This window comes from Phoenix dactylifera, chromosome 1, assembly GCF_051530095.1.
Source record: "Phoenix dactylifera cultivar Ajwa chromosome 1, Ajwa_hap1_PhDact_Kaust_v1.1, whole genome shotgun sequence".
NCBI classification, from domain to species: Eukaryota; Viridiplantae; Streptophyta; class Magnoliopsida; order Arecales; family Arecaceae; genus Phoenix; species Phoenix dactylifera.
This window is the reverse complement of record NC_143190.1, coordinates 11,178,798-11,202,920: the sequence shown is the minus strand read 5'-3', so window position 1 is coordinate 11,202,920 and position 24,123 is coordinate 11,178,798. Positions and strand designations below refer to the sequence as shown.

Genomic DNA, 24,123 nt, shown 5'->3' with positions numbered 1-24,123 from the left:
AATCTTGAAAAGAAATTAAATGTTTGGGTTAGCATGACAAAATTATGACATTGTGCATCAATCCAGGATAAAGCTATCTATAGTTTGCGGACCAGAATGTGAACCCCTTTAATCACTTGAGAATACAAGCACAATGCGTCAAACTGGAGCTCAATTTAACCCAAACAAAATGATTGGATCAATCTACATCATAAAACTCTGTTTTCTAGAGAAAAAAATGTGGTAAAACTTGAGATCATATCTCTATTTATATATTTGATTGGAGACTGGGATCAGGTAGGAATAGGTAGAATTAGTGTAAATTAAATTTGGTCAGACGCTAGCAACAAAGTTTTGATATGATATGTTTGATCAGTGGTGTTGTTGAAGGTTGTTCAATAGCTTCACCTGTCGACAAAAGAACAAAGCAAAAAAAAAATAAAAAAATAAAAAATGATTAAAAATATAGAACAAACTGTGTATGTATCATGCTCTGTTAAATATGATTAAGAATTTTTTTTTGACGTTGACATATTACATGCGCTCTTTTTGTGAAAGTGTTTGGTGCCCTTAAAGCCATGCCTAGGTAGCCATCTCTCATTGCCAAGAAAAAAATATACGATGCCCATAATTAGTATAGATTATTTAGAATCCATCCTCTTTTGAGCTTTCATATGGTCAAGCCAAGAAATCTCGACCCAAAGATCAAAAACCCAGAGATCAACTTGAATTGGCTAGACACTGAGTGGACTCAAAGGTTAATTCAAGTTCTCTGCATCTTGAACAAACTGATAAACAAGCATAGGAGGATAACTATTTTCTGGTATACTAAAACTAAGAAACCACATCAAGTGTTCTCGTTTTGAGTTATAATTCTAATTACACTGATCAAACTCAGTGTCAACTCTACGAGTTAACAAAGGAACAACCGAGTTTTACTAATCAAACCCAAGAATCTATATAAACTAACTGGGAACACAATCGCCACGGTGCCAACTTGCTTATGAAACTTTTTCACAGACATTATTCATCAACCCAAATGACTTGTTCCCTGTTGCCTGTTTGATCAATTACAGGCTTTGATTGCTCATTTATTATAGTTGAATCGTTTATAATTCCAAGTCTCACCTGTCTCTTACTTTATACAACAGGCATCAAAACGATGCATCTATCAATTAGATATTGCCGTGGGGCCTGTACAAATAAATCACCTTGTTCCGAGAGGAAGAGCCAGAATTACACTCTTCGAGTTTAAAAACACCCATGCAGATATAGACAGAAGGGGCCATGTAGGCATTAAAAATTGTAGGAAAGTGTCGTAAGCAACCAGAAGACACACAAACAAGGAGTGTTTAATCAACAAACGTCACACTCAAATCCACCAAGTGGCCAAACAAGGAGTGTTTGTAAGCAGGTGTATATAATAACTGGTTAATCATCTAATCAGGCTCATTAATTAAAGCAATCTCTTTGCTTTTAATAGTAGTTGATTAGGGTGCAGAGCTTTCTAATAATTAATATATAGCCAGAAGATAACAAAACTAACGTAGGATCTAGTGCAACAAAAAGAAGACAACAATGGTAGAGCCTAATATCTACACTATTTTTTTTTAAAATTTTTAATTTAAATATCTCCTTTTTTCCTTTCTTCTTCTAATAAAACATATGGTGGTTCTTTCCACCATTTTGCTCAAAAATAATTATTGATGTAAAAAATGAGAAAGAGAAGTAGGTGGAAAATGCTTCATTTGACAGCATTTAATTTGCAAGCATGGAAAATGAGAATACTGTTCTTCTATGAAAGCGCATTTGTGTTTAGGTGTCAAGACAAGGTTTAGGTCTACCTACTGGTGGTTAGGGGATAGAGAACTCTACAAGTTGATAGGAAGGAAGTGAGAGAGACTTGGATTGGAAGAGAGGTAGCATAGAGACTAGAGATGGGGAGAAAGCCTTGCCATGGCGTTTTGAAGGGTAAGGTTTGCTTTCACGTGGTAATATAGAAATGTTGTGTTTGAAGATGATGATTTGATGAGAGAGAAAGAGAGCCGAGAATAGAAAGAAAATAATATTAAAAAAGTTATTGGTGAGAGCATGGGGAGGGAAAAAGAGGACTTAAATATTAAAAATGGATGGGTCGTCTTCTTCTATTATTTGGGGGTGGGAGGAACTTATGAGTCCGATGAATAGGGCTTGTTTTTGAGCCTCGGGATCGGTTTTGTCTCCGCCTTGGGAGGATTTCTCTCTCAGCCGATCGGCTTTGAATTCATGTTCTTCTGCTCCCCACGAGGAGCACGGCGCACCCTCTTCAGGGCTCTCGCTCTCAGGTTTTTTATTTATTTATTTATTTATGGTCTCGGTCTCTATTTCCTCCAATTCCATCAATTCCTTGTACTTCAAGAAGAGACCCTTTCAATTGTTTATATGGTATCAAAATCGCATCTTTCTTTCTTCTCCTTCGTATTCATCATCATCTTCTTCTTCTCTTTGTCGGAATCTTGTTTTAACTATTGTGTATGGTGGGTGCAACTAATTTTTCTGCCGATGATGAGCTCGAAGTTTTGGTTTTGTTTTTGTTTGGAAGCTGATCTTTGTTGGGTTTTTCATTTTTTTTTCTCTTTCCTGTTCTTTTCTTGGATTTTGGGAAGTTGTGTGTGTGTGTGTGTGTGTTTTTTTTTTTTTTTTTTTTTTTTTTTTTTTTTTTTTTGAGTGTCAACTTTTTTTTTTTTTGTTGGGGGGGGGGGGGGGGGTCTAGGCTTTGGGTTCTTGGAATTTTGGGTATCGACTGGTATAAAAGAATGGAGGTTTCAGAAAAGAGTTTTGGATTTTCCAAGTGCACATGCGGTTTTTCTCTTAATATATGTATTTGTTCAGGCAAAACTTTCTCTTTCAGAAAAGGGGCAGTGACAGTTTTTTTTTTCTTTTGCTGTGTGGTTAGGGTTTTTGGGCACTATGGGGTTTTGGAATTTTGAGAGTGATGACAAGTTGGAAGGAATGAAAGGAGTCGAATTTGCGTATTGATTTTGGGTTTTGTAGGTGCAGGTAGGAGTTTTTTCTTACCTCTCTGATTGTTCATGAAAAAAACTCCTTTTCCTTGCACATGCTAGAAGAACCGCGGCAATGAAAAAGAAACAATTGGGTGGTCACTGGATTTTCTTTTTGGCTTTCCTTGGTATTTAAAGAAAAATTGCATTCTGCTCTGGAAACACGGAACTTAAGTTACTCTACATAGTTTTCGGTGTTCTGCGAGTGGCGTCCTAAGAATAATTACTGCTCTTGAGTGTTTGTGCAGATTGATCATGAAGCAGGAACGAAGCAGTGGACTCTGATAGGTTTTGCCTCCAATTGTTGTTTAGATTATTAAATAAGGTAAAAAAGCCTCAAAACTTTGTTTTGGAAACTCTAAGATTTCCTTGTTTTCGTCTTGTTAGTATATCCAGCATTTCAACTTCTGAGCTCATTCCATGTAACATTCCAACTTTTAAGGAGCTACCTGGAGATACATATAAACAGTAGTTTGATGATAAGTTTTTTATTTTTATTTTTATTTTTATTTTTTTAGTCCTAATCAGCATCTTCTGATTTTTGCTTCTTCATGCCGCGATATCTGTTGGGGGAATTTGTAGCTTTAGGCCAACTTATGATTTAGGCCTCAACTTTTTCTTTCTATTATAATGAGATTTTTATTTTTGAAAGAACATCTGTTCTCTTATCCTCATTACGATAAACCGATGTCTTCCCTACTTACTCCATGTGATCTTACCTATGCTGTATTTTATCGTCTTCTCTCAAGTTTGTTTCGTCTCCATCTTTGTCAAACTTTTGTTTTCTGTCTTTGCTGCTAATTTTTATTTGTACTAATTTATTGCAGCCATATCATTTATACACAAAGGGTTTCTTTGTGGTGACAATCTGCTTGAGTCTCAATGACCAGAATAACCATAGAAGAATATATATGTTGTAATGATTCACCATTATAATCATCTGTTTGTACAGTTTGTAAATCTCTTATCCATCTCAAAACCAAGGAAGAGGGTAATGGCTACTTTCTACTCCAGCTCTACCAACCAAATGGATGTCATGCCAACCTTTTATACAAGGGACCCAGGACATGCATCATATCCTGAGTCCTCAACTGCAAGCAACATGATGTATCCACGCTATTCGCCTTCCGTTCCATATTCAGGCAAATTGACGGGCAATAACCAATCCCAACAAAACTGCATTGACCCTCCTGTTCCCGCCTCTATGATATCACAGGACTCATTTACAGGGGGGGCTGACTTTGCATCTCATCTTGGTGAACGCCCTTACAATGCTCTGAGGGATGGAAGGAATGAGGTGTTGTTCATGCAAACAGTTGGCAGGTCGCTGACTGGAGTCAGTGATCTGGTTCCCAGTTCAGTTGCTGATGATCCCCATATGGGTCTTCATACGCAGTTGGGCATTTTAAATGGCCAGAACTTGTCTTTGCGGCAGTCAAATATTTCGACTGCACAACGCCAGGCGTTATCTCTCAGCCTCGGCACACAGATTCCAGTTCCTCCATTTCAGTTCCAGCCTGCAAACTCAGACATCTCGATATTAAGTTCTCATCAGTCAAATTTGGGAGATGGCAGGGCATTTAGAGATGATATCTGTAGAAACAAGCTTATGCATTCAAATGCCTCTCCATATGACCTCTCGAGTTTCACAAGCACAATTCCAAACTCTAGATATCTCAAGGTGGCACAGCAGTTGCTTGATGAAGTTGTTAATGTCCAGAAGGCTTTGAAACAGAAAACAGGCAGAACTCAAAGTTTGGATAATTCTGTTGGTGCTACAGATAGCAGAGATAATGATGCAGAATCAAAGGGTGATGGGATGTCTTTAAATCCTCAAGGGTCCAATGATCAATCACCTACTGAACTCTCACCCTCCGAAAGGCAGGACCTACAGAACAAGATGATGAAGCTTCTGGCAATGTTGGATGAGGTGCAAACTCATGTACTTCTTAATTTTAGCTCTTCAACTACAATATACTATGTACTGAGTGAAACTAAGTTTTGCTGTCAGAAATAAATGTGCAAATTAAATTTTTGGATTTTCCAACACCAGTAGATTAGATCAGGATCTCTCTCTGTCATAAATATCATCTTGGCTCTAATTGATCCTCTTAGTTGTATTCAAATGGGTTATTCTTTTATTGGTTTTCTGCCTACTTCTTTAACATTGCTGTCTTATGTGTGGTTAAAGCTGAAAAAGAAATTTAGGTGCATATTCTTTAGCACATAATTATATTCAATTATGAAAACATATCTGCTGCCTTCTTCAAGCTAAAAGAAAGAAAAGTCACTTATGAACTTTGATTCCTATACATAACATGCATTGCATTACTGTCTATTACCTCTTGAGTTATCTAACTAATCATTAGAAGACAAATTATATGCTTAATAGTGCATCAAAATCCTTTTCTGCTTTCTCTCTTTTAATTCCTTTTCCTTTATCACTTGGTGGAAAGAAAGAGTTTTGTACAAACAATGTTTATGGACTTTTCTGCTTTGGAGATTAGGTAGTGACTGGTTAGGTGATCCACAATTTTGTTATACTATGCATTTGCATGTGACATTATCCATCTTGTGAATTGCAGTGGAAGTTGGAAAACTAGCATTTTGGTTTTTCTCTTATATCCATTTCTTTATCACAATCTGACTCAGTTTTAGTACATTTATCATGCTTTATATTTGTGTACATATAATATTTTGAAGGATGAGCTTGAGTAGAATGTTGGTGGAGGTTATGGATCTCTAGAGATATGCAGCTTTTCAAATGTTTTCTCCACATTATAATTGTTCATCAAGTGCTTGTTTCTTTCTGAATTTGAAAGGATTCTTTAGACTCAGTACATATGAATTCTCTTCACCAGAAAACAATGGACCCTTTAATCACTGAATTAGGCTATCTGCCTAATGCCTTCCTTTGTATATACGGTAGGCTTAACAGAGCCATGATAATCAGGGTCGTGAATATATCTATTACTGCCAAAAAGAAATGAGAGGATCTTGGCTTCCCCTTTTGAGAGAAATTTCACACTGTCATGGTTGAAGTGGTGAAATTGTTTGCTATACCTCATTTCTTCATCTTTTGGAGGTAATTTGGATAGCATCACGATAGAAGCAGTAGGTAGGTTGCTGCAGTTTGGTATATAAGCTGTCCTAATCCCTAACTATCTCCAAACTCATGTCTTCCAGACGTATAATAGTGACATATTAGAGGTAGGACATCATTTGAAACAAACAGTCAAGCATGATATAGGATAAAAAAAAGGTGCAATAGAGCTAGTAAAGTCTAGTATGCATCACAAATGCAATTATTTAGTTTTAGTATCTTGTTAGAAATATTATCCAAGTCCAGCTGAAGAGATGGAGAAATATTCATAGAGCATGGATGAGATAAAAATGGAAATAGGAGAGGTTTTAAAATCGATACAAAACGACAATTTGGATATCAAAAGCAAGAGGGAAAAAAGAACAAGGATAAGCAAGGGAAAGGCTTTACATGGTTCAATCAAATGCAAGACCAGTAAAACTGAAATTTCATGAAAGAATGCTGTGGTTGATTTATTGGTTTGACTCTATACTAAGATTTCCTAAAAAAGGAGAATTCTAGATGGAGTAATTTTTGCTGCTAACTAAATGTGAACAGGTGTGGTGTGTTTCTAATGTGGTCAGATCAATCTTATGAACCTTAGCAAGTTTATTGGAGAGGCAGCATAATAAAGGTTATAACAATTAAATGATGATCTTTGAAAACCAAATATAGTCTATGCCAAGAACTTCAATCATTGAAAGTTTATCTGATAATTGGAGTATGTGATTTATATGTTGAGGAGTGGTCCTGCGGAGTCACCACAATAATAGAAGAATACTCGGGTTGATCCATGTCACTTGGTATTATGGTTAGGAATTATTCACATTTATAAGCCAACAATGACTTGATCTTCAAAATCTATCTTAACCTAGACCATACAAATTAATTCTCAGCATGTCATTGAACTTATGATTGAAAATCAGAAAAATATCTTTTACATCCTTATTCCTTCTGCAACACTTGAGATATTGACAACTTGGTCTGTTGAATCCTTCTTCTACATTTTAATAGTCAATAATTTCAAAAGAATTTATTACAGAGATCTGAAATAGACACTAAAATCTCATGTTGTGGTTCCATTAAAGTCATGGCTGTATTGTACCTGAATATAGGAACTTCATGAAAAGCAAATTATAAATCTGATCAACCTCCTTAGAACAAATATCAGTAAAATGTGAATCTCATCAGATTTATAAGTAGTCTCAAATGTAAAGAGAACCTAAAACCTAAAAAGTTACCAGAGAAGGTTTTGTGATGTGCCCATGCAATGCTGAGGTTTATGACTTGTTATATAGGTGTGCTAGAATAGGCCTATCAATTTTCAATATAAGCTCCTAGCTACTTCTATTCTATGCAGTCAGAGTTTGTGTAACTGAGGTAGTAAATACCAAGTGCTTGTTTGCTATTCTTGGACAGATGCTGCCTTGGTTGCTTTTGCTTTTTAGTCTTTATTTTTAACATTCAATAATATCGTTTGCAACATGTTTAGTTTGAGATAAATTTTATCATAGTGCAATTGAAATGTGTGATGAGAGAGCAGTATTAATGCATCAGATTTTCTTGTTATTAAGGGTTGTAAAGAAATTTGATTTCTTTGGGAATTTTTTAGAGAACAATTTTGATACAATTTTAAAAGATAATAATCATTCGCCTAGAAACATGGTATATGATTTTGTGTTAAAAATGATTATTACAGTTTACTTATATGGGAGAATTGAAAAACATGCAGTGATCCACAATCTTTAAGACTATAAATCACTTAGTGACATCGAAGACTGATCTATTCAATGCCATGCTTGTAAGGAAAATTCTATGGAAAATCAATTGTGGATAAATAGGCCAAAGGTTAATTACTTTTTGATATAATTCTATGATGATTGCAAATTTGCAATCTTAATGATTGATGAATGATTTTCAAATGTTATTTTTATGAAGATATTGACTGATAATTCATTTACCTACAGACCTCAGCTTATTTTTGGCAGATCTTAATTTCCTTCCATCAAACTGCAGGTTGACAGGAGACATAAACAGTATTACCATCAGATGCAAATAGTAGCGTCATCTTTTGATGTAGTTGCAGGGTGTGGGGCTGCTAAACCATACACTGCACTTGCCCTTGAAACAATATCTAGACAATTTCGCTGTCTGAGGGATGCTATTAGTTGTCAGATTCGAGCTACCAAAAAGAGCCTTGGAGAGAAAGATAGTTCCAATAGTAAGGGTGGTGGAATATCTCGCTTGAAATACATAGATCAGCAACTTAAGCAACAGAGGGCAATGCAGCAGCTTGGCATGGTTCAGCACAATGCCTGGAGACCACAAAGGGGGCTACCAGAAACCTCTGTTTCAGTATTACGTGCTTGGTTGTTTGAGCACTTCCTTCATCCGTAAGTTCCATTAGACACCTTTTTTGTTTCCTTTTGATAGTTTAGTTTTGCATGCTTTTTTTTTTTTTTTGAGTGTTTTTGTGTATTATTTTCTCCAGTTACCCGAAGGATTCTGAGAAGCTAATGCTAGCAAGACAGACAGGCTTAACAAGGAGCCAGGTATGCTATTTATTTATTTATTTATATGTTTATGTTTAAAATAAGTTTAGGCACAAAAACTGAAATTACCAGAAGAAAAGGTGGAGTTTTTTCGTAAGATGAATGTCTAGCTCACGTTGCTAAATATTGCTTGTTAAACTCACAGATTTGATTTGATTTAATACCATAGATTGATTTAAAATCTTTTCAAGAGTCACTACCTGTTTCTTTCAAAGCAAGGTCTGTACACCCAACTGTACTGATAATTGGAAGTGTGTAGCCGATAACTCATAGTTGTGCACAAACAATTATGAGAGTGCTCATTTCTGATCCAGCTCAAACATAAACATTTTACTTCCAACTTATTAGTGTCCAATAAGGTTATTTGTGTCATATAATGCTCACTGCCACATATACTTTGATCGTTAAATTTATATTGCAAAGTTTGATAGGTCTGTACGCTCAACATTGGTATATGATCAGACCCTCGTAGAACTAATAATTATACTTTGGCGACTCCAGCAGGAAATACATGAAATCTATATGCATCTGCCTTGTCATACCCACAGATCTATCATCTATTGACAGCCAATATTCATGCTAATGGAATCCTGGAGTCCCAGGACAAATTATTTGACATCCGTTATTTATGGTTAATTTCTTCTCTTTTCATGCAGATCTCAAACTGGTTCATAAATGCTCGTGTTCGCCTGTGGAAGCCTATGATTGAGGAGATGTATAAAGAAGAGATTGGTGAAACCGAGATGGATTCAAACTCCTCCTTGGAGAATATACCCAAAAGTAGAGATGAGACCGGATCCTCTGAGGAGAGGGAACACTCAAAAAGTCCTGCAACTGAAGGATGCCACACGAGCCAGCTCAATGAATCTTCTAAATCTAACATCTCCAGCATGGATGCGGGCGGGACAGCTGCTGGGTTTCCAAATGAGGCAAGTGCCGATGACACATTCATGAACCTCATGTTGAAGGACCGGCAGCATGACGGAGGGGACTGCGGCCTCCTCCATGATGCTATAGCCCGAAAATCCGACGGAAGTGGGAGGCTTGTTGGTTTTCAGATGGCTAAGTTGGGGAGGTACAGGAATGGCGGCGTGTCTCTCACATTGGGTTTGCAGCACTGCGATGGCTGTCTTCCTGTATCGAACGGTCAGCAGAGCTTCCTCGGGGTGAGAGGGCAAGATGTCTACAGTGCTGCTCCTCCTCTTGAGGCTGATGCCACAGATTATGACTGTATAAATTCGATGGACCAGCGCCACAGGTTTGGGCCATCACCTCTGCTGCATGATTTTGTGGCTTGAATGCTCTTAGAAAGAAGAACTTCTGATGTGGGATTAACATGCCTAAAGAAGCTTGATGTTACTGTTGCATTGGTTAGAAACAATAGCATTTAATACAATGTAATATAAATTAGGTGGGTGGGATGAATAGGCTAGCATGTGAAGATAGAAGAAGGAACATGAAAAATTTTATTCATTTTCGTTTTATTGAAGGTAAGATATGATGTAGTTCTCTCTCTATCTCTGTCTGTGTATGGTTGGGTGGGTGCGGTGATATGTTCTCATCTTTCAAGGAGACACGGAGACATCTTCCTCAAGAAAAGGAAACGATGTGACATTGCGAGCATTTTTTTTGAAGCAAAACATTCGAAAGCAAAATGATGAATGCTGCTTTTAAGATGGAGGTAGATTCAGAATGATTGAAGTTGTTGGGTTGAAGTACTCTTCTTTTTCAGTCATTACTCGCAATGGACATCAAACTATCTCATGAGATTTTCTTTTATTATTCACAAAAGAAAAACATTGCTTAAGAAATGTGGAGGAAGATGGTAAGAAATCAGAGAACTGGAAAGCATATCTGACAGTTGCTGGACCCTAGATATTAAGCAGCCTTAGGATGACCATCTTCTAACTTTCATAATTTTAGGTTTTCGGGCCAACTTAGGTTTTCTTTTTCTTTCTTTTTCTGAACTGGTGTTAACATTTGTGATGCTAATAACTTTCAAATCATGGCTTTCATATGCCATTGCGACAGCAGCTTACTACAGTCGACGATCATTTAACTTGGATCACTCCTAGCCATGCATTCCAGGGAGAGACTTTGCTTCCAATTCCCATGCAGTTGTGCAGGGAAGAGTTTTATACTAATCCCCCATCGTTGGTGCTGATCACCCTACTGCGAACTCACAATAGCAAACACGAGAAGGCATTGGGCGGCATGACCAAAAGCAAGCTGCGTTTCGTCGCCTAGGGAACAACGACTACTGAAGTGCAACCCAAATGCAAGAAAGTCCGATCTTTTCTCTTAAAAAAGCTCAATGTATTTAGTGTCGCAGACCTGCAACACTGGCCAAGTGGCCCCATAGATTGCACATCTTTTTGACAGAACTAGAGCTGCAGTAAATAAATGGTTCCCTGAAAAAAAGCAGACGAGAGAGAGAGAGAGAGAGAGAGAGAGAGAGAGAGGGAGCGGCTAAGCCTGCTATGGAGCTGTCATTTCAGATGGGAGCTTGAATGAAATGGTAATGAAGATATTGGTGGGAAAAGAGAAGAGCGAGTATCATTAGCAGCCAGCATGTGACCACCTATCAGAATGAGAGAGCACCAGTAGGGGGAGGCTTAAAACAAAAAGAAGACAAAAGGTAGCAATCATTACCAGAGGAAACCCCAATCTGAGGTACAGTCAAATCAAATCAAAATCAGATGATTCACCAACACACATCGCAATCAAACGCAAACCCCACCTCCCCCCTTAACCAAAATCCATTTCAATGGTCATTCCTGATCCCTTTTATCATCTGTTTATCATTGAAACACCAGAGTGAAAAGGAGGAGATATTATTCCCTTATCCTCTTACACTCAGCAGAAACCAGAAAGATAGCGCCCTTTTGAACAGATTTGGATTCCTTCCCCACCTCCCCCACTTTCTAATTTTCTTTTTCCTTTTCTTTGAAATTCTGACCTGGCTCTCGCCTCTTTGCACCGCACAGCGTCCAATAAAACATGTAGAGACTCCCCCTTTAGTCTTTACATGACAGCAGAGTGGTAAAGCTGAAATTTTAATCTCTGTTTGGTCCCCCCCCCCCACCCCCCGCCCCCCAAAACCTTTATTCTGTCTCCCAAGGGGACCACCCTATCAAGCTATCTGCTTTCAGCCCCCTCCTTTTTCAATTGTTTGCTCTTCTTCCTCCTCCTTTTATCAAGTGTTTCAAAGCTGCTGATGGTTTTTGGAGGCATTAGGGGTTAGAATGGCTCTCAGGCTGCTCGGGTAGCGGAAGCGAGCCATCAAATATTCTCCCATCTTTATCAGCCAAGATCAGCATGTGATCTATGTATTCAGATCTGTAAGTTGTCAACATAACACACATGCGGATACTGTTGGATTGAGTGGCTTTTAACCAAGTTTGTTTTGGGTACTGTCTATTCTCCCGTGTGCATTCACTGTGTCCTTTTTGTTGCCTCTTCAGTCTTAAAAGAGTTGGGCGGTCTCTCAGTTTCCTACTAAGGTTTCCTGAGTCTCTTAGCTCATGGTGTTATTTTCTGGCCCTGGTGTTTCTCTTAGAGCTCTGTATTTGATGTATTGCCTTCATCGCTGCCTCTTGCGGCTGCTGGAGCAAGTTGGTTTTGTTAATATGTTATCTTCGATTTCAATGCAGCTCCCTGGTCAGGGCTTTTGATCCCCCCAACTAGGAGCATCCATGGCTTTTGGCAATCCATCTCTCGGACGCCCATGGACATGAAGGTAATCGCAATCTTGTTGTTCGTTAACTCCCTTCAAGGAACTCCTGCGTTATTGCTCTTCTTTTTTATGAAAATCACTGTGAGATTGTAATCCCTATTCATGTTCTAATTTTAAATAAAAAAGAAGTAAGACTGTTATTCTACTTCTCTTTTCAAGCTTTGCATACAGGGGAAGAGAGCTTGGACAGATATCTGTTGAAAAGAAAAACATTGTCTCTGTTGATCTGCCAGCTATCATCATAATATTTTAACCTACAAAGCTTATTTCGTTGCCTCTAGAATGCATGCTTTTCATTAGCAATCATAAAGTTTTTGTATTTTCCATGTACCACTCTTTGGTACAAGGAGGATGCTGATTGATGCATCGATGTATTGCCGCCAAATCATTTATTCTGTGATTCTGATTTATGTAGCTATGGCTTACTGCAGTGACTTCACAATGTCACCATTTGTTCTGTGACTCTGATTTATATAGCTATGGTTTCACAAGAGTTTGCAAATCGGTCAGCCTCCAGCGTTTTACGCCGATGCATTACCTCAGATATGGATGATCACCATCGAATTCATTGTGGAGATCTTGGCAGTGCATTGTATTGCGATGGAAAGGACCAGAATGACTTGATTCAACTTAGCATGCCATCTGATTTCCAGTCACCTGGGGAACAATTTTTTGGACTAACTGACATGCTTCATAATCAAAGATCGGAGGATTCTGAGTTAGGACGGAGACATTTGGTGAATTGTCAAGCTGAGAAGAGGAACAATTTCCATGGTTTTATGTATGGCTGTCAGAATAGATTATCACTAACTCTTGGTTCTCACCCCTTCTCTGATGTGTTGAGTCCAAACCAGTATAAGCAGACACAACTAAATAGCATGTCTTCAAACTACACACTTGCTAGAGAAGATTCAGCAGAGTTTCATCCCCAAAGTGCTAAACATGCAAGGGATGACTACATGTTCTGTGAATGTGAAAAAACTAGCAGTGGTGATAATACCTCAAACCCTGCTGATTGTATGTCATGTTTAACCACTGCTTTTCAAAATTCACCATACCTGAAGCCAGCCCAAGAGTTGCTTGATGAAGTTGTGTGCGTAAGCAATGCAGTGGAGCAAAGTTCAAATAAGCAATCGAGGAAACATATGGCAGCTGGAATGACTGATAGGATTAGCGGCCGATCTTTTCAAGCGCGAGAAAGGATGAACAATCATGAAGTAAACACAAGATGGACAAATCATTACTCATCAGAGAAGGAAAATGATGCTCAGGTCAGGATCACCAAGCTTGTTGCTTTGTTGGATGAGGTACTCACTCCCCTCTCTTTTTGATTTTCAAACTAGCTGTAGACCTGTGAGTTGCAGGGGATTTGGTATGCATACGTAGTTTGTGAATGTTGGTAAGTTTTGATTGAGTTACAAAAGAATAGCTTTTTTTATGGTAAATAATAAGTAGTATGACAATATTTTCATGATTTGCTAGATGGTGCATGCATCATTGACTAATGCTTGGTTGGTCACGGCATGAGCAATGGTACATAGTAAATAGCCATAGAAGGAGAGAAATTTGTAAATAATAAATATGTAGAGATATGTACATACTGTAGTGCTTGTTGGCTATGTAGATTTTGAAGAGAAAATAGAACCCTTCCCACAATTATGGCAACCTTTTTATATTCCCTTTCGTTAAACATTCTTTGTTGTCATCAATATCAAGAGTCTATTTATTACCCCCAAAAAATAGACAATCTAAGTGGTATGGAAGATAAGAAGAAAAAACTGAAGAAGATAAGCTTCTTATTAGTTTTTTAATCTATTAGCATGTGGCATTTTTTAAGAGAAGATTAACACCTACCCTTTTCTTAAGAACTTCTTGTTGAATAGATGACAGCTTATAATGTACACTTAGCAATTCTATGTGCAATCCTAGTGAGAAGATCAATTTTTATATTATATTATATAGATTTTTAGAAGCCTTTCAATTAAAGTTCTATTTATTACTCTAAATAGATATATCTTCAACTTATATTTGGAGCTTCTCAATTTTTGCGAAACACTCACATGTAGAATTTTCTAAGAGCAAATTAATAGGTGGCTTTATCTTAAGGATTATTTTGTTGAATAGATGGCAAGCTTTTAAAAATTTGATTTGGGATGTTCATATGTTAAGTTGCATATTTCAAATGGAATTTTGGATTTAGGATCTCATAAAAAATTTAACAATTATCATCACTTATGAGTCTTATATAAAACCAATCAAATGTTATTTATCACTATCTATTATCAAAATCATAACATGGTCATGCTATAGTAGGGTACCTCTCATGATAACATGGAGCCCACCATAGTAAATCTATAGGAAAATCCATCTCAAATAGAATATAACAATAGGGTCCAAGTCTATCATCTATTAAATAAATAGACAAGTGCAGGCTTCTAAATCCAAATTTAAATACCAAAACCTATAACATTAAGATTCATGAAGTCTCCAACTATAAATTCATAATTATTTAAAGAACTAAAATTTTTGCTATAAAATCCCCAAGCTTTCTAGCATGAACTCTAAGTCAGGATCATTCTTCATTCCAAATAAACCTATTCGTCTAAAAAAAAAAGAAAAAAAATATGAGCTGCACAGCCCAGTAAGTAAATATTACACTATGTTACCGAATGAAGCATAAATTTTTGCATAATCGAAACAGCATTTAGAGAAAATAACAATTATTGCAAGATAAAATATTTTATAGTACCATATAATAAAGCATGTCATAAAGCCAATCATATATATATATATATATATATATATATATATATATATATATATATATATGTATGTATGTATGTATGTATAAATTATGAATATGTATAAACATGGTTCCAAGTGAATAATATAAATAAAGTCATAAATTATTTATCATTTAACTATAGTACAATTGAAATTACTTCTCTCAGACTAAATGCTAAGGTCATTATTATACTCGTGATAGGGTTGTAATCAATAAAATACCAACTACTATTATCCGTCGGTCGAACCGTATGTTAACTGCTATTACTTGCTGGTAGGGTGTATGTCAACTACTATTACTCATTGACAGAGTCGTATGCCAACTGCTATTATCCACTGGCAGGATCGTATAGGACTAGCTCTGGATATAAATCTACCCTTCTTTTAGGGGGTCGTACATAACATCTAAGAACCTTTTGTCATATTTTTTAAATCATATTTTTTAAAAACATATTTTCTTAAACTATACATGTCTATTGAAATATAATGAGTGACTTTGTAGAATTTGAAGTCCATAAATAAATTTTTAGCTGTAGAGCAATCATGAAATCATTCTTTTTCATAACAAAAATACAACTTTTATTAATATGGAGTTCATATATCATAAATAAGTCATTAATATTAAAATATACATGGAACCATTATTTTAAGATAAATTATGAGTTTTTATAATATCATATGCTTAATCCTTAATTTTTAAAAAATGTAGAATCATTCTTTTCATGATAAAATAACTGGTAATTTGAAAACTAGGAGTGTAAAGATTACTTACCTCTTTCATGTTGAACTCTCAAAATTCAACTATGCAAATCATCGAACTTATTCAAAGCCATTAAAATTCATAATCAACAACTTTGAAACCCAAGAGAATTGAAAATAGATTAAAATTGGACAAAAAGATCCAATTTGGGTGCTGTAGTTTGTGTGGCTTCATTTTCGGACTTGGTGGAGAAAGGATAGGATCGGCAAGACGGTGGTGCCCAACTGCTCGGGTCAATCCGAATAGGGTAGACTCAATTGCTCAGAACTAGTTATGGTTTAGATGACTTAGCAGGGGTCAATGGTGACCATATTATAGAGATACCTATAAGGGTCGAGGTGATGGATTCGACATAGCACTCAGGTTCTAGGATGGTTTAGGGCCTCTTTACCGGGGTTTACTTGGGTCCATAGGAAAGAGAGATGGGGCTCTGGGGTCCGTAGATCCACTAGAGGGAGAAAGAGGGAAAAGAGAGAGAAAGAAGAGGGAAAAGAGAGAGAAATAAGAGAGAGGAGGGAGAAAAGGAAGGGAAGGCTAGGGTTGTTGGAGGCAGTAAAAAAATAATGATGATGATCGGCTGGCAAGAAAACATAGGAAAAAGGACTAAAAAAATAGAGGAACATAAATTTGTCTTCGTTTTTGATAGTTAGCCATTCACTGACGGCTATAGCTTCATCATGGAGGGTCATAGGGAGGCCAAGGAGTTTGGCCACAGGGCTAGGGTTGCTAGAGGCAAATCCGATCTAGAGTTCATGGTTGACAGTTGGAGACAGTGAAGAAATAACAACAATAATCAGTTGGCGAGAAAATAGAGGAAAAAAGCAATGCATCGGCAGTTCACCAATGGCTATGACTTCATCATGGAGGGTCATAGAGATGCCAAGGAGTTTGGCCACGGGGCTAGGGTTGCTGGAGGCAGGTCCAAGCTATAGGTCATGGTCGTCGGTTGGAGGCAATGAAAAAATAACGACGATGATTGGCTGGCGAGAAAACAAAGGAAAGCATGACTGAAAAAATAGAAGAACATGGACTTTTCTTCATTTTTGATAGTTGGCCATTTATCGGCAGTTATGGCTTTGCTGTGGAGGGTCATAGGGAGGCCAAAGAGTTTGGCCTTGGATTCGGTGTCAAGGGGCAGTGGCGCCAGTTGTCGGAACCCTAGGATGGCCATGAAATTGCATAAAGCTGAACTTTTTTATGCACTATTAGTCTTAAGAATTAATAGGAGAAAAGAAAAAAAAAAAGCATACCCTTGTCCTAGCTTCACATTGCAGTTTCTCTGCCTCCAAGGCCTAGTGCTTCTCTTCTAATTTAGAGTAAGACTAAATAAAAGAAGAAAGGCAATATTAACATTCTCTTTGAGGATTTAGAGAAAATCAGAATGTTCAAAGTGCATGAAAAAACTGTACTTCTTTTTATTTTTCTGTGCGCTCACTGCATCTGAAAATAGGGCAGTTGGCACCGTTGTCCTAGCTTCCGAAATTCCTACAGATGCTGCAGTTTTGTTCATAGTTTAGCAAAAGTTGATACCATCCCATGTAAGATAGAATAACATTTCTAGAAGCCCCACAGAAGTATAAAAAGGATATGAAGAAGCCACAAAGCTAGAATCCTCTTCATTTGTGTATATTGTATTATCAGAATGGATAGGCTTACTTGATGTGAGAGGTGTTTCCTTATAAAGCAATGCAAAAGTACAACTATCATAATGAATATACCACAGCTACGGAACAATTTTTGGTAGTTGGCCATTCATAGGCAGCTATGGCTTCACCATGGACGGTCGTAGGGAGACCAAGGAGTTTGGCCACGGGTCTAGTGTCAAAAGGCATTTGTGTCGATTGTCGAAAAAAGAAAAAAAAAGAATAAAAAAAAGGAAAGTAGGCAAAGGGCTTTCTTGATTGATTTCTTGCCAATTTGTTAGACCTTGAAATTTGACAAAGTTGATAGCCTCGATTCTCCAGTGGGCATAGTGTTGGGGAACGGCAAACTCAGAGAGAGAAAAGAGGGAGAAAGAGAGAGGATGAGGGACGTTGCTCGGTGGTGGAGTGTCATGGAGGAGAGGGGTTTCTATTTATAGAGGAGACTTAGGGTTCCAGTAGCCTAGGTCTCGGAATTCTTCTTGGAGTCTTGGGCTTCGGAAAAAAAGCAAACTCCCATCAGGAGTCTGGTCGGCCATTGATGGTTCTAGTAAGTTTGGCCAAACCGGGCCATTTCATCTATAATATTATAAATATAGCATTCATCAGTCTCATATAAAATCGATCAAATGAGATTGACAATCATTTAAGATATTACAAGAGCTGAGGAAGATCAAGAGGTTGGATATGGGATTTATCATCATTTAATAGGTGGCTTTGCTATATGCACTTAGCAATATCATATGCAGCCCCTATGTACTTTTGGCAATGTTATATACAACCCCCGGCGAAAAAGACCAACTTTTATATTATATCATATAAATGTCTTGGCCAATGGGGGCACTTTAATATAGAAGTTTGTCTTGACAACAAAATCTACTTGGAAATCTTATCCAAAGACTGTAGAATGAAATATTGTCAGATATTAAATCAGTAAGATCTATAGGTTAATCCTAATTTGTTGATTCGATACATTGTGTTATAGAAGAAGGAAGAGCAGGGGGGGGGGGGGGGGAGGAGAGAGTATAGAAATGGTCCTTGAGGAAAAGTTCCTCATCAGCACATTACTTGTCAGAGTTCCATTCCAACGGCTTCTGTTTTTGTGAAGAAAAAATACAGAGCTATCTGGATGTAAACTAGCAATAACTGCATTCTGGTTAAACAAATTCTAATGCTGCTAGGACTACGCATTTCCCTAGGATGTGAAACATATAACATAATTTTGGAAGAAAATTATAAGTGTGAGAGACGGAATTACTCGGCCCAAGTTTACACTGGATATCTTCTTCCTTTCCAGCTTGAGAGTCGATATGAGCAGTATTTCAGCCGCATGGACCAAGTGGTGTCATCATTTGAGGTCGTAGCAGGCTCAGGAGCTGCTGCATCCTACACTGCCCTCACAATCCAAGCAATGTCTCGACACTTCTCCCACCTCAGGGATTCGATAGTCGCTCAAATACATGCTTCAAGGGAATCTCAGTTTGAAGACATACCAATTTCGCGACATAAATTTTCCGAAGAGAGCACTGGACAAAAGGGAGAGACTCTACGGCACCTAGGAATGATCCAAATCCGACAAGTTTGGAGACCACTAAGAGGATTACCAGAAAACTCAGTTGCAGTCCTTCGAGCTTGGCTTTTCGAACATTTTCTTCACCCGTAAGTTTTCATCCATGCAATGCTTTCTCGAAGGAAATTTTAACCATGCAGTGCTATCTTTCTATCTTTTGATCCCGTTGTTTTCCAACAGCTACCCAGATGACAGTGAGAAGCTTATGCTGGCTTCAAAGACGGGCTTAACCAGAAACCAAGTAATATGCGACTGCAAATCTGTTCCTAGACACTGTTCTTGTAGATTTCTCTTAATTGTCGGACTAAACTTAACTGCCATTTGATGCCAGATTTCAAACTGGTTCATAAATGCGCGTGTCCGTCTGTGGAAGCCAATGATTGAAGAGATGTACAGAGAGGAGTTTGCAGAGGAATCTGGGAGTTCAAACCCATCTTCTTAAAATATGACCATAGTAAGGTTAACTTGGATTGTTGTAAGATATGATATGATATGATTTGATTAATGTTTTCTGCGTATGTTCCTATCTCTGCTGGTCCTTCTTGGAATTTGTGACACTTCTAATTTTATAGAAGCTAAGGTTATGTAGAGAGAAATCAAGCTGCTTGTTGTAGCAGTGAATTACGATGAGTCTCAATGTCTCTTAACTGTGCATGCACACATTATTTCACGACAACTTGGGTGGATATCACCAACCTGAGAAAGTATAAAAGCATTCTTATATAGGGCATACATCTCGTGCACCTTACAACACAATTTGATCCAATCTTCCTCAACAGTTCGCCCATCCCATGACCCCAAGCTCAGGTTGCAGGCCCACGCCAAAATCTCGGCAATCAATGATTCCAGGATCTTTATATATTAAGATAGATATTATATTATTGGCATACTAACAGTGTGGGATTAAATTCTGAACCGTGGTCCGATGAATTAGATTTCTGTTAAAGTTCCTTGAATCAGATGGCATTCATATGACAACACCAATCTGGTCCACTCTTCATGAATCATGTTGTCGATTCAATCCATACTCAACTGTGACACTTTTCTGAGTTGGATGGCTCATAGAGGCACAAAGAAAGAAAAAAATGCTTTAGAGAACAGGATTTTATTTTTCTTATCCTATGGTATTAGAATTCTCAAAATTCGTCTAAGAAGAACAATTGGCCCTAAATGTCCAGCTACAAAGATCAGTTTGGCAGTAAAATAGAGGTCTAATGAGGAAAAGCTCCCTCATTAAGTACTGGAGAATATCCAGAGCCATCTAACCATGCATGCTGTAAGCTGTATTTAGCTTAGCACGATGGCCACCAAATCTTCTCGCTTAGCCCTTTCGCCTCTTAGGCACCTACCTGATGGGTATTCATCTTGTTGCAGCTGTGAGCAAACAAGTTTCTTCACAAGAGGGCAAGCATGTTGTAGAAGCCCAAATAAAGTTGTGATCCATAAAGTTTTGGGCTATGGTCCATCTCAGTATTTTTCGGATATATATATATATATATATATATATATATATATATATATATATATATATATATATATATATATATATATATATATATATATATATATATATATATATATATATGGGAATGTGGTATGAAGGTGTAGGGCCTGGTTCTTGGTTATTTGGGTACCTAAATGGGAGAGCTCAACAACTGTTTTATTTATTTTGGCCCGGTCCCTTCTCCCATTCAAAACCCTACTCTGACTCAATACTATATATATAAGTTAGAGGGTTATCTGCCCCATTGAATGACATCATAAGATAAAGGAGAGGGAGAGGAAGAGCTGATCTTAGAGTTTCTCCTATACGTGAGGACTGCTATTAAAAAAAAACTGCATCGGAATGGCTGGACTAAATGGTATGTGATTAAATTTATTTTATTATGGTGTTTTAATTCCTAGCATAAGGATCCAGCAATTCTAATATCATATTCATGTGTAACTGGGCTTGATGATCATTTGGGCTTGGAACTTGATCATCTGACAACCGATAGAGCTTTTCCTATTTCTTCTGAAGCCACTGCTTTGATTATTATCAGTTTTATTACTTTTCTGCGAATCTTTCAGGAAGCTGATACCAGTCCAGGTGTTAGCAATGATCTGTTTAGAAGTCCCAAGTTTACTCATGGCTTCAGAAGTTATTGGAAATGTCTGTCATCACCCTTGTCCATTATTGTTCCAGCACATTACCTAATCATACTAATTTCACTCATGCCTTCTGGTGATGGAAGAGAAATGCAGAAAAAGGTACCATTTTGAACTATGAACACAGTCCAACCCTTGGAATCTGGGTCTCTAGTGAGACTGAATTCCATCTTGTCTCCGGTTATGTGAAATGAGTAATGATATAGGACTCCCCAAAAACAATTCTCTTGCCGTGTTCAGCTCTCCACAATACTCCTGGAAGGATATTCCGAAAAGTAAATTATCCTTATTATTTTAATCCAAAAAAGGACCTTGGCAATCGAACAATCACCTCATTTTAATTAAATAGTTTCAAAAATGCTTTTTTTTTTGTGGTAAAAGCGGCTACTCATTTATATAAGTCTAACCTGATCTAGTTAATGGGAAAGTAAAGACAACAAAGCAAAAGGAACATCTGCTTCGGACGTCCACAAAAAATCTCCGGAGTGCTGGGCGACATAGGAGGCGACCCAGTCTGCAGTCCTGTTCGCCTCTCTAAACACATGAACTGCTTGAAAGCCGCCCATAGACTGAGCCATCCTCCGTGTCTCTCGGATAAGGGGGTGACCATCACCATACCTGTCCACCCCCCGGATCCAGTCAATCACCACCGCTGAGTCCCCCTCAAGGTGCACCCGCTCCACACCAAGTACCTGCCTGGCATAGGATAACCCCTCCCAGGCAGCCCGCAGCTCTGCCCCAACAACAGTGAGCCCAGGTGTCCGGCGCCCACCTGCAGCAAGCATCCTACCACAGTGGTCTCTGATCACAAAGCTAACCCCTCCAGTCACGCCATCCGCTGACCCGCTGCCGTCGAAATTTACTTTGAGATAGCCAGGGATGGGGGTACCCAAGAAACAAGGACAAAACGGAGCACTGAAACAGCGTGAGTACCCCAAGTGTCCCTAGCCATCCCAGAAAAAATCACAATGGTAGCCGCAATAACCTCCCTCGCGTGACGCACCGCTCTGTTCACCACCATCTACGGAGGCGACCGCCTCCCCTCAAATATACCAGCATTCCTGTCCAGCCATATATGGTAGGACAGATACGCCCTAAGAATCCCATCCTCAACAGATTCTAGGACTCCTCATGGAGTCTCTCAGTAACTGCATCAGGTCCTGTGCTGAACCCACCGAGTCTAGTAGTGGGGCCGATGACCTCCGCCATATCTCACAGGCCTTGGGGCACTGCAGAAGAACATGCTCGATGTTCTCCTCAATATCACCACATGCCTCACAATAATGAGGGACCCGCATACCGCGCCGAACTAGCAAACTCCTGGTCGGAAGGCATCCCCAAGCCACCTTCTAGATGAAAGTGCCACTTGGGGATGAATCCGTAGCCTCCATATCCAGCCACCCGCAATCTGTCGGCCTGACTCCCTGCTGAACAGGGCGTGAAGATCTCTAGCCCGCACTCGCGACCGTCCCGTCGCCCTCCAATCTAACCTGTCAGACTCCCCCCCACCGTGGGGACTGGCAGAGACAAGACCAACTCCGCCAAGTGCTCCCCAAATGCCTCCCGAATCAACCCCACCCTCCAGCAGCCCCCCTCTGAGTCCAGTAGATCCCTGACCCTACACCCTGATAATCTCGCTGAGTCCACCAAGGTCGGCATGCGACAGATCGGCCACTCGGTCACCCAGCTGTCCTCCATCACATCAATAGAACGACCATCCCCAATGGCCCATCTAATCTCCGGGAGCAACACCATAGCCCTAACACACATCTCCCTCCAGACCGGGGAAAGATGAAGCCCAGCTCGCATCCCAAGTCCCAGCTCTCCATACTTGGCCCTCATCAAAGAGGACCACATACTCTCGGGCTCAAGCACAAATCTAGCTGCATGCCTCGCCGCAAGTGCCTCCCGCCTTGCCACCAAAGACTGCACCCTCAGACCTCCCGCGCTGATCGGCTGACAAACAACCTCCCACGCCAACAAATGGATACCGCCTCTACCACTGCTCCTCCCCCAGATAAACTCTCTGAAAAGCTGCTCAAGGGACCTCAGAACTGCCACCGGGATCACGGCATGGGACATTAGATAGATGGGGACTGATGTAAGAACTGAGCGAACCAGGGTAATCCTACCCATCATGGAAAGTGAATGTATCTGCCACCCCTCTAACCTGCATCTGATGCTGAGCTCAAGAGAGGTACAGTCCCTAGTCCTCAATCGTCGGCCATAGAGTGGGATCCCTAAGTATGTCATCGTACCCACCCGCTCACCCACCCCCAGGATCTCCAATATGGAGTGCTTCATCGCCACTCTAGTCTTCGGGCTAAACATAATAAACGATTTGGTCAAGTTGACCCGCTGACCCGACACAGCACAATAATCCCGAAGGACCTGACCTATCACTTGGGCCCCCTGCCTAGACGACTTGGCTAAAAGCAAGCAGTCATCAGCGAAGAGCAGGTGAGAAATCGTAGGGGCCCCCGCCACCAATCTGTAAGCCTCCAACTCCTGACTGGCTACTGCCTGCCGAAGAGATCTAGACAGTGCATCCGCACAAATAATGAACAGTAGTGGAGAAAGTGGGCATCCCTGGCGCAACCCACCTGACGACTTAAAAAAAGGGGACGGCATGCCATTCATCAGAATAGCAAAAGGAGCACTAATGCAGCCTATGACCCACCTGATTCATATCTCATGAAACCCATATCCCTGCAAAGACTGCTGCACAAAGTCCCACCTCATCCTGTCATAGGCCCTCTCCATGTCAAGCTTGATTTCCATCAAGCTTCTCCTCATCGGAGCCCTCCCGAGGTCAAACATAAACTTCTGGG

The 24,123-nt window shown here is 39.2% G+C and overlaps 2 protein-coding genes across 16 annotated transcripts; both read left to right on the top strand.

Moving 5' to 3' along the window:
* Positions 1–1,527: 1,527 nt before the first annotated feature.
* LOC103710171 (BEL1-like homeodomain protein 7) lies at positions 1,528–10,169 on the top strand. Of its 8 annotated transcripts, none has more exons than XM_008795795.5 (6): positions 1,528–2,303; positions 3,269–3,345; positions 3,973–4,950; positions 8,119–8,495; positions 8,594–8,654; positions 9,311–10,169. In XM_008795795.5, the coding sequence occupies exons 3-6, from the start codon at positions 4,015–4,017 to the stop codon at positions 9,950–9,952; spliced, it is 2,016 nt and encodes a 671-aa protein (XP_008794017.2). In that variant the 5' UTR covers positions 1,528–2,303; positions 3,269–3,345; positions 3,973–4,014; the 3' UTR covers positions 9,953–10,169. The 8 variants fall into 8 exon arrangements, with proteins under 8 accessions (XP_008794017.2, XP_008794018.2, XP_038990488.1 ...); XM_008795796.5 differs by having other exon boundaries at positions 1,814–1,950; XM_039134560.2 differs by having other exon boundaries at positions 1,814–1,950; positions 3,848–4,950.
* Positions 10,170–11,789: 1,620 nt separating this feature from the next.
* On the top strand, positions 11,790–19,774 carry LOC103710173 (BEL1-like homeodomain protein 10). Of its 8 annotated transcripts, none has more exons than XM_039134564.2 (7): positions 11,825–11,995; positions 12,119–12,181; positions 12,308–12,393; positions 12,822–13,697; positions 18,872–19,233; positions 19,325–19,385; positions 19,476–19,774. In XM_039134564.2, the coding sequence occupies exons 4-7, from the start codon at positions 12,870–12,872 to the stop codon at positions 19,584–19,586; spliced, it is 1,362 nt and encodes a 453-aa protein (XP_038990492.1). In that variant the 5' UTR covers positions 11,825–11,995; positions 12,119–12,181; positions 12,308–12,393; positions 12,822–12,869; the 3' UTR covers positions 19,587–19,774. The 8 variants fall into 8 exon arrangements, with proteins under 8 accessions (XP_017699042.1, XP_038990492.1, XP_008794022.1 ...); XM_017843551.4 differs by having other exon boundaries at positions 11,878–11,995; positions 12,119–12,200; XM_088720866.1 differs by having other exon boundaries at positions 11,878–11,995; positions 12,119–12,200; positions 12,806–13,697.
* Positions 19,775–24,123: the final 4,349 nt, after the last annotated feature.